The sequence below is a fragment of the Ochotona curzoniae genome, unplaced genomic scaffold (genome assembly GCF_017591425.1).
Source record: "Ochotona curzoniae isolate NIBS_2020 unplaced genomic scaffold, NIBS_Ocur_1.0 contig_883, whole genome shotgun sequence".
Taxonomy (NCBI): Eukaryota; Metazoa; Chordata; class Mammalia; order Lagomorpha; family Ochotonidae; genus Ochotona; species Ochotona curzoniae.
The window spans coordinates 55,179,032-55,189,931 of record NW_024466599.1 but is presented as its reverse complement, the minus strand read 5'-3'; the positions used below and the strand labels follow the sequence as shown (position 1 = coordinate 55,189,931).

Genomic DNA, 10,900 nt, shown 5'->3' with positions numbered 1-10,900 from the left:
ATTTGTTTATTTTTACTGGAAAGGAAGATTTACAGAGAGAAGGACAGATAGATTTTCTGTCTGCTGGTCCACTCCCCAAGTGGCCGCAATAGCTGAAGGTGAGCCCATCCAAAGCCAGAAGGCAGGAGTTTCTCTTCCCGGTTTCCCACACAGGTGCAGGGTCCCAAAGCTTTGGGCTATCTTCAACTGCTTTCCCAGGCCACAAGCAGGGAGCTGGAAGGGAAATGAAACAGTCAGGATTAGAACCAGCACCGATATGGGATCCTGTCACATGCAAGGTGAGGACTTTAGTCACTGGGCTACCATGCCAGACCCCATAAATTAAAAAACAAACAAACAAACAAAAAAAAAACAGTGGCCATTGCTGTGGTGTAGTAAGTAAAACCATTGCCTGTGGTGTCAAAGAGCACCTGCTTGAGGTTCTGGATACTCTACTTTGCTGATGTGTCTGGAATAGCAGTAGAGGATGTTTAAAGTCCCTGGGCCCCTGCACCTTCATGGGAAAGCTAGAGAAGGTTCCAGGTCCTGGCTCCTGACTTCAGATGGGCCCAGCCCAGCTGTGGCCATTGTAGTCATCTGGGGATCAAACCAAGGGATGGAAGATTTCTTTCTCTTCCTCCCTCTAACTCTGCCCTTCCAAATAAATAAGTCTCTAAAAACAAACTTAAAAGGGAAGTTCAATCTTACTTCACAGACCACAGGAGATGGGGTGACAATTACTTGCTCTTTTTTTAAAAAAATATTTTTTAATATTTTCTTTTAATAGCTTAAAAATCTTTAAAATAGTCACACAGAAGTGAGACGGGTTCCCTTAGGGAATAGTTCTGAGTTTTGACAAACATCCAGTTACATAAACAATACCACAATAAAGATGTAAAATATTCTCATTTCACAAAGTTCTTGCCTCAATTCAGTGTCCCTCGTATTAATAGCCCCTCCAAGCTAAGCATTAGCCATTTCATCCCAGCAATTTAAATTTTTTTTTTTAAACTGTGAAATAAGACGCAGGGAGCATCTGTGAAAACATCCTTATCGGGACATCTTACAAAACAATGGGACACTGAATGCCAGGAAACTGACACCAGCCCAGCACTGTCAACTAGCTTAGACCTTACACTGCATCAACGTTTACGTGCATTAGCTAGTGCTATAGAATAGAGAACCCAACTGGCCCATGCTATGGACGACAGGCTGGCCTGGCCCACTGCCCACAGAATGCCACACACAAGGCGCAGGGAGAGGAAGGGCCAGACGTTAACAAAGAGGTTTCGATTCAAAGGCCTGGCCTCTAACTAAAGGCAGGTCATGAAAACCCAAAATATTCCTGCTTAACACAAAAATCGTTATTCCCTACATTTTCTTGCTTTTCACCTGAAGGAAAACAGTAACTTTAGATCTGCTATCCCAGGGCAGGCATTTAACCCAGCAGTTAAAACATCCACATCTTTCATCTGTTCTTGGTTTGACTACCCAGCTCTGGCTTCTGACCCCAGCTCCCTGGAAGGCAGCAACGATGGCTCAACTGTCACCCACTTAGATGACAGGGATTGAGTGCCTGGCTTTGGTCCCCCCTCAGCCTCAGCCATTGGAGAAGTGAACCAGCGGATGGCAGATCTCTCAAAAGAATTGATAACTTTTAAAACAACTGTCTTATACTCCCTTGAGGTTTACAGTTATACTGCTTCTGTTAACAACCCAAATGAAGCCTCTGTACTTTATCTGCTCCAGAATTCTAGCTGCCTACATTACTGATAACGCCTTACTCTTTATGTATTTAGACGTTCACTCATTTGTAGTCACAGAGATTATGGGGGTGTATGCGTTGTTATCTGCACTTTCACAGTTCAAGACACTGAGGCTCTGGAGCTCCTGATACACAGGGTCACATATGCCAGGACGGCACATGGTTGAGCAAGGCACTAACACAGGCTAAGCCCACAGGCACCGAACTCCAGTTACCACTAGGCTGGGTGTCCTGTAATCAGCTACGCGGAGAGAATTTAGGCAAAAGCTCCATGCGAGGTCTTCACATCATTAATGCAAAAAGTGTACCATGATTTCAACTCATGACCAAAATCTTGTCTTTTAGTTCCGTTTTCAATGAGCTTTCACATTTCTAGTGACAAAGCCCTTACTTGAATCCTAGCTTACGATCATTTGGTTGCTACCGAATACAGGTCCCTCAGCACACTGAAGTAACCTAATACTCAATACTCAAATAGCTTTGATGGCAGGTGGTGCCTTAAAGACAAATGCAATATAAAATTCTGTAACACTTTTCACTGTGCCCTGTGCTAGATATTTTATATACATTTTACCACCTATCCTCCCAAACATCTCACTCAACGCCCATTTTAAGAATAAGGATGTTGGGCCCGGCGTGGTGGTGCAGTGGTTAAGGTCCTCGCCTTGCACGCCCGGGATCCCATATGGGCGCCGGTTCTATCCTGGCAGCCCCGCTTCCCTTCCAGCTCCCTGCCTGTGGCCCGGGAAAGCAGTCGAGGACGGCCCAAGGCTTTGAGACCCTGCACCCGCGTGGGAGACCCGGAAGAGGCTCCTGGCTTCGAAAGACCGGCATAGTATCGGCCCGTTGCGCTCACTTGGGGAGTGAATCATTGGAAGGAAGATCTTCCTCTCTGTATATCCACCTTTCCAATAAAAAATAAAAATAAATCTTTAAAAAAGAAAAAAAAAGAATAAGGATGTTAGGGAAGAGAGGAAATAAGTCATTTGCCCAAGGTGACAAAGCCAGTGAACGGTGGGCATGATAAAATTAACTTCAAGGCAAACAGAACCCTAGAATCCAATCCAGATTTAGCCCAGGAACGGCTGTATTTTACGCAAAAACCCAGAGCAACTTCAAACAGCAAAGCATACATCGAAACAGCCACTAAAATCAAACAAGCAAATCAAAGACAAGACAAAACCTCAGCAAGGTTAAATCACTTGTCCAAGGTTACACAGAGGATATGAGAAACACAATTCCACGTCCGGCCTTTGCTCCAAAGCGCGGTTCACTCTCGCCATAGCGACCACGTGGTAAGGTTCAGTACAAGTAATCTGCTGAATTAAAAAATGCGTGAACACCAAAGTTGATAATAAGAAGGTGCAAATAGAAGACAGACAAAACAGAAAAGTAGTCCACCGGCAGGAAACAAAAATAAGCGCCAACTTTGGGGGGGGGGGGGCAGCGTCTTCACGGCGAGCCGGGGCGCTGGAACAAACTTTGAGCGGGTGCCCGGCGGCGGAGTGGCCGGCGCCGAGCCGGAGAAGCAGAGAGCTGGTTTCCGAGGAGTCGGTGTCTCAGGCCGCAGCCAGGCCCGACCACCTCCCGGCTTCGCTCCGTGTGTCCACGCTCTCCCCGGGCCGCCCAGTCACCCGGCCGGGGAACACCGCGCAGCGACCCGAGCCGGCCGCCCTTCCCTTCGGGGCTGCCGGCTTGGAAACACTAACACGTTCCCAGGCGGAGCGCGCGGCCCGGCCCGGCAGCCACGCGCCCGGGGACGGACGGGGTCCCTGAGGGGCCGCAGCGCGCACTTCCCGGAGTCGGCGCACCCGGGCCGGGTCGGGGGCAGCGAGCCGGAGATCGCCGTGAGAGCGAGCAGCGACTGCCGGCTGCAGGACATTTCCTCTTCCTCCCTACACGCCGTGCGGCGGCGGCAGCAGCAGCCAGGCCGGGGCTGGGCTCGGGCGGCCGACCGCGGCCTGCTGACGAGCGCGGGCAAGTGCCGCGCCGCCCCCGCCGCGCTCGCCGGCCGCGGGGCCTCCGGGCGGCCGCTGGGCCCGGCGCTGGCAGCGAGAGGCGGGGCCGGCGTGCGGGCGGCGGAAGAAGGCGGAGGAGGAGGAAGAGGAGGAGGAGGAGGAGGAGGCGGCCGGGAGCCGGGGGAGAGGGGCGGGGGGTGGGCCGGGGGAGGGGAGGAGCGGGATTTGCGGAGCGCGGCGCCGCTGCCGGGAGCCGGCGGGCCCGAGAGTGACCGAGTCACGGCGGGCGCCGGCGGAGCCGCCGCGTCGGACCCGCCTCCTGGAGGAGCTCAGCCCCGGCCTGGCCCGGCCCCATTCCCACCCCGCGCCGCCTCCCCGCCGCCGCCGCCGCCGCCGCCGCCGCGGGAGCGCTCCCCTGCCCACCCCGCCCCCGCGGCCGAGCCCGGGAGTCGAGTGGGAGTCGGCCGGCCGGCGCGGGCAGCGCCGGGACCCCGCGGGGGACACTGCAGCCGGAGCCCGGGAGGGGCCGCGCCGCCACCGTCTCAACTAGGATGTCCCGACATGAAGGTGAGAGGAACCCCCCGCCCCCACCCCCAGCGCCCGGGCCTTGGCCTACCCCGCCCGGGGCCGGGCGCCGCGCAGGGCGGTCGGGAAGCCACGGAGACTTCGGCTGAGCCGAGCGGGGCCCGAAGCTCGGGGTCCTGGAGCGAGCGAAGGCGGAGAGCCGCGCCGCCGCTGCCGCCACGGTCGTGGCCGCGGCCCTGAGCTGGGCCTGGAGCCGGAGGCGGGGCGGCCGGGGCGGCCGGGAGGGTTTGCACTGTCATGGGGCGGAGGAGGGGGAGGGGAGGCGGCGGGGCCCGTTACCGGCGGGAGCCCGGCCCTCGGGACTGATACCGGACGCCGAGGCCCGGCCGGCCGGCCCCGGAACCGCGGGCCCTGGCGCGGCCTAGCGCTCCCGCCGCCCCGGAAGGGCCCGGCGCGATCGCGGAGCCGGGCCGCGGACGGCGGCAGGAGGCAGGGAAGCCGACCCGGGACCCAGCGGGCGCGTCCGGTCGCCGAGAGACGACGGCGAGTGCCCCCGCCTGCGAGCGACCGCGGGGCGGGCGGGAAGGCGCTGCGACCGGGGGACGGGAAGCTCTGGCTGCCTGGAGCCCGCCCCGGCCTCGCGGCTAGGCCTCGGCGCGTCCCTGGGCTCGGGTAACCAAGTTCCCGGGGCGGATCCGGCGCGGCTGCGGCCAGCAAACTCGCTGCTCAGTCACCCCAGCAGAGCGGCACTCGCTCCCGGTCGGCCCCGGAGCCCTGCTGGCGTGCACTGCCTCCCAGATCTGGCTTTGGTGAATGACCGTGCTGAGGTCTGAATGGTCTGGGGGAACTGTTCTGTACTTTGCTGTACGGTTTAAAAACACGACTGGGGTAGAGTAGCAGGCAGCCCTATCTAGTAAGTGCTGGGTAGCCCAGTGCTAGGGCACAAAGAGAAAAAGCTGTAGGGCCGGTGTATAGACGTGAGCTGGCAAAAATAATAATAATAAATTAACTTCCATTTACTGCCATATGGTTCAGAAAAGGGGAGGGGGCTGTGCTCCCTTTGTTTCACTACTACAGATTTTTAAGTAAGTTTTGGAGAGTCTTGGGGAGAAGCTTATTCTGGTAAAGTTAATACAGGGTTGTAGAAGTGGCTTGCAAGTGTTGTATATTCTTGACTTTATAATTCTGCATAGGTGATGTAGGAGTGGGGAAAGTTGAGTCAGATCTGTTAGTATGTGCTTCACAAGGTAGGGAAGATATTCCTAGGGAAATAGAGACAGTAGAATTTCAAGGTTGGAAATCTCAGGTTGGTTAATAATATATTCATAGCAAGTTTGAGAACTTGCATTACTAATTGCAGTGTTGAGGTGGACTGAAAGACCATTTTGTCTTCAAGGATTCTGTATTTTAAGAGTTAGACAACTAATAGGAAATTACTTTCTGCACAAAGCACTTATTGAAAACTATTCAAGGGTTGGACATTTTGAAATAGTAAAGGTATTTTGCTTCAGCAACAGAAAAGTAACAATACTTGGAAGCCATACCTGTTTGTACATTTTATCTACCTGTTGGAAATGTAGCTTGACTTTGTAAAAATTGTGATTAAATTTATGATGAAGTTTCGCTTTGGGTTCTTAAAGTTTGTCTTGGACAGTTATAAGTGCACTGACCACCTTCAAGAAGAAATGAAGGTGAGCGATTGTGGCAATCTCTTAATCATAACAACTAGGAGAGTTAAAACTACAGGGTTGTAGCCATGGAAGAAACAAGCTGGAGACGCTTTCTCTTGTTGTAAAACATCCAGATAGTTCCATCTGAGTATCGTAGGTGAATGAAGTCCCTGGGAAGTAAAGCCCTTTACCCTTAGTTCTGTGTTGGAATAATTAAAATTCCCTACTTAAAGACACTTTCAAAAGTAAAAAGCATTTTGTAATTTAAACCTTTTTATCCCTGTTTGGTCCTGTGGAGCAGTGTGTAATTACAAAATTCAGTTTACCTTTTAGTTATTGACAATTACTAAAGCTCCCCACAGAGCACACCTTGCTTGGTAACTTGTAATAATGCCAGATGTTTCTTAAAAAGAAGCATTCCTTGGTGTGTCTGCTGCAGATCTGCAGTATATTTGACAAGAAGTTGTCTTTTAAGGTCCTAGTGAATGGCCTAAAATAGGAACGGCAGTTTGAAGAACCACATTTAACTCATTAGTTATTTCATGGAATATCACCTTAGAACATTATTTTTATCAGTAGGATGCTGTTATCTTTTTCTTCTTCTTCACCTTTTTCTTTGGTCCAACTAATGCCATTTCTTGTAGTATTTATTTAGTAATACGATGTTGAAGCCCTTATTATTGGTTCACTTCGGTCTGCTTTCCTTTCATTAAGATGACCACAACTGCGTATAGCAGTCTGGTAAAAAGTCTGAACTGTGTGGCCTGTAAGGTTGTACTTGTATCCTACTTCCTTTTCATGACATTAGGTGTGCAAGTCATTTGTTACTTTGTGACCACTCCAGTGAATCGCACTGTGTTATAAATTATTGGCGATGTAACTTGGGACCTGATAGCCAGCAGGATGGACACCAGTTAAACTTAGAGATTTGGCCTGACAAAGCAGTGATCTGCCTCTAAGAAAAGAGATCCAGCTCAGAACAGGGAGAAGCGTGCTGAGCTCAAGAAGCAGCATGCTTTCTCTGTAATGGACCGGGTAGTAAACACTGCAGGCTTGGTGAGCTGTACTGTGTGAAAGCCACTCTAAGATGTCATCAAATGGGTGTGGCCTGATCCCAGTTAAAAACATTACTGATGAACACTAACATTGAAATTATTAATTTTTCATGTCATATGATTGATTCTTCATTTGTTTCATTCTTCATCAATAAAAAATATATAAAGAACCATTCTTGGCTTGCAAGCAGTAAAAACAACTGATGATGGCCATATTAGGTCCGAGGGCTCTAGCTTACCTCAGCAGTCAACTAGAGCTGGATAACCGTCATTGGAATTGGAACTGTTGGGAATCCACAAGTACCCACTGTGCTCTGTGTTCCATCTCTTATTTTGGCTATTGAGGGCTGGGCCCTTGGGCTAAACCAGCCCTTTTGTATTTTTGAAGCATCACCGGGTTGGTTAAGGTTCAAGTAGTTGTTCCTCAGAGTGCGGAGCCAGGTCCCGACCTGTCTGGACCCTGAGTGGACATGGTAGTACTGTACGTGAGTTTACTGTAGCTTTACCAGCCAGAAGTCTGCAGCTTCTCTTCATTCGCTCTGTGATGACAAGTTAACGTTTTACAAACACTAATGCTCATTTTGTGTTCATTCCAACACTGTCTAGTTGTGGGTCATCCAGCAGCAAAATCAGTCCTTTTCTATTTGTATTTTTAAAAGTTAAACTACCTTACTTTCTTTTCTTTCTTTCTTTCCTTTCCTTTCCTTTCCTTTTCTTTTCTTTTCTTTTCTTTTTTTTTTTTTTTTTTGTCTGTTTTAAAGGCAGAGTTTCAGGAAAAGGGAGAAGCAGGCCGAGAGAAGGATCTTCCATCCCTTGACTAAATGGCCATCTCTGAAGGGCCGCATTGGCCAGGGCTGGGCTAAGACAAAGCCAGGAGCTTCATCTGGTACTCTTGCTTGTCTGCAGGAGCCCAAAGGCTTGAGCTTTCTTCCTCTGTTTTCCTAGGTGTATTAGCAGAGAGCTGGGTTGGAAGTGGAACAGCTGGGACTGGAACAACCACTATATGGCATGCCAGAGCTACAGAAATCAGTTTAACTTGCTATGCTACAGCACCAGTCCCCTATTTTCTTTTAGGTACCTTTAAAGTATGTTACTCATAGCTTAAGACCCATGCCATCATTTCACAGATTTAAGAAAAAAATAACTCATCAAATCATTGAAAACTTATTAGCTAAAATAAAATTACGACTGTTGCGTGAATTGGAGTTACTGATTTATCAGTTACCTTGATAAATCATCCAGCCTTTTCTTAGTTGCTACTTTGTGTAAGTCATAGTCATGGTACAAGGAACTTGGAGCCAATGAATGAGACACAATTCTTCTTGTGAAACCCGTTGAGGAAGATGCATTCATAAATAGAGTTCACAGCACCAAGTGAGATGTGCTATAAGGAAGTGATACACAAAATGATGCTTAAGTATTTACCAGCTTTTTTCTTACTGATTTTTTGCACAGATTTTAACACTTTTCCCCGAGTTTCTTCTCAACTCTGATTCCTCTTGATCTTTGGTAACATTATTTGAGATGGGTCTGGGGCTGTAATGTTAGAGATGAAGCTGCTCCCAGCAGTGTCTGCATCCTGTATGGTTCCTGGCTGCTCCATTTCCATTCCAGCTGCTTGTTAATGTACCTGGAAAAGCAGCAGAGGATAGACCAGTATTTGGGCTCCTGAACCCACTTGGGAGACCAGAAAGAAGCTTCCAGCTTCTGACTTTAAATCAGCTTAGCTCTGGCTGTTGTGGCCCTATGGGGAGTGAAGCAGTAGGTGGAAGAGTTCTCTCTCTGTTTCTGTCTCTTTCTCTGTCTCCCTCAGGCCTTTCAAAGAAGTAAATCTTTTTTAAAGAATTCTTTGAGATGACAAATAGATTACTTATCTTTACTGAATTTATGATCCCCCAGCTTTTTCTAGGTCTTCACATGTAAAAATGTTAGTGCATTCTTTTTTTTTTTTTTTTAAGACTGACTTATTTTTATTGCAAAGTCAAATTTGCAAAGAGGAGGAGAGACCAAGAGGAAGATCTTCCATCGACGATTCACTCCCCAAACGGCCGCATCAGCCGGAGCTGAATTGATCCGAAGCCAGGAGCTTCTTCCGAGTCTCCCATGCACGTGCAGGGTCCCAAAGCTTTGAGCCATCCTAGACTGCTTTTCCAGGCCACAAACAAGGAGCTGATGGGAAGCAGAGCCATGGGAATTAAACCAGCGCCCATATGGGATCCTGGTACATGCAAGGCAAGGATTTTAGCCATTGAGCTATCATGCCAGGCCCGGTGATGTATTCGTGTACAAAATTCAGAAGCCTCTGTAACTGTTTATTTTCAGAATGAAGTACAAGACTACATAAATCATTAAATTAGTTAATCTCAGCTGTTTTTATTTTGTTTTTTATTTTTAAATTGACATGTATCATGTATAGCATGATGCTTTGAAACATATATTGAAAAATGATAGTTCTTTTTGAAAATGGTTTCACTTTTAGTGCATCTTAATTTCCTGTTCTTAAAGTGTTGTCTGGTACTAAGAACACATATAGGAATAATGCTGGAATGAATTGTCATGATGATTTTGTAGGAAACAAGCAAGGGCTGGGAAGCCAAGAATGAGAGTTAGCACACGGTTTTATTGTGCCTTTTACCTTTCTGTAGCTAAGTAAGTTGATTGCCACTGTAAAACTCTTTACTATCATCTCTTAAAATTTATTTTACTTCCATATGTTAAAAGATTATATATGACATTCTTTATAAATCATGAATCACATTTCACTTGATTTTGGATAAAGGTCAATAAAAAGGTAAATTCAGGGCAAATACATCATATTTTAATTTCTAGGATTTCATATAAAGTTTGTTTTAAAGTTTTCTTGTATTTTGACATTTTTGTTTAGATCAAAATGTAAAATATAATATTTGTTTTAGTTTGGCAGTATAGCTTGGGAGAAATTCCCTTTAATTTTAAAACTTTTTAAAGATTTATTTGAAAGGCAGAATTACAGATAGAGAGGCAGAGAGTGTCTCCACTGGTTCACTCCCCAGAGGGCCACAAAAGCTTCAGCTGGGTAAGACTGAAACCAGAAACTTTATCCAGGTCGCCCACCCGAGTACAAGGCCTCAAGCATTTGGACCATCTTCTGCAGTTTACCCAAGTACATTAGCAGGGAGCAGGATTGGAAGTAGAAGCTAGAATTCAGGCACCCATATGGAGTGCTGGCTTTATAACACCTACCACATACAGTAGCCCAGATTTTCAAAATATTTTTCATTTTTGGAAGGCATAAGAGCAGTCTTCCATCCACTCATTCACTCCCCAAATGCCCAACACAGCCAGGGCTGGGCCAGATGGAAATTGGGAGTCCAGAAGTCAGTCCACTTCTCCCACATCGGTGATAGGGACCCAGCTATTTGAGCCATTGCCTACTGCCCTCTAGGAATATACATTAGCAGGAAGCTACAATGGGAAGTTAGGGCTGGGGTTTGAACCCAGGTACTCTGATTAAAGATGTGGATGTCCCAAACAGCTTCTTAGCCGTTTTACCAAATAACCACCCTCAACCTTTTTTTTTTTTTCAAAGTGGTGGTTCAAAAAGATTTTTGTGTTTGTTAAGTGATAGTCTCACTATCATTGAATTATCTGAAAAGTGGCTTTTTGTTGTTAAATTATAGATCTTACTGTGGAGCTGCTTTCATGAATACTGACTGAGGAATCATTCACAGGAATTTTTACTTTACTGTTGTGCATAGGGCCTTGTTTTTTTCTTAAAATGATGAACTATTTTTAATCACTGAACTTAACTAAAATTGAGGAAGGGGCTGTTTTTTTTTTTAAATATTTATTTATTTTTATTGGAAAGATTAACAGAAAGAGAGACAAAGATCTTCCATCTGCTGGTTCACTCCCCAAGTGACCACAATGATTGGACCTGAGCCATACTGTAGCCTGGAGCCAGGAGCT

General features: G+C 47.5%; 1 protein-coding gene across 1 annotated transcript in view; it reads left to right on the top strand.

Moving 5' to 3' along the window:
- Positions 1-4,179: 4,179 nt before the first annotated feature.
- Positions 4,180-10,900, top strand: part of KCMF1 (potassium channel modulatory factor 1) — a 63,224-nt gene continuing 56,503 nt past the window's right edge. Inside the window, exon 1 of the mRNA XM_040993614.1 lies at positions 4,180-4,269. Coding sequence (XP_040849548.1) covers positions 4,254-4,269 — 16 coding nt within the window. The 5' untranslated portion in view covers positions 4,180-4,253. The remainder of the gene's footprint in view (positions 4,270-10,900) is intronic.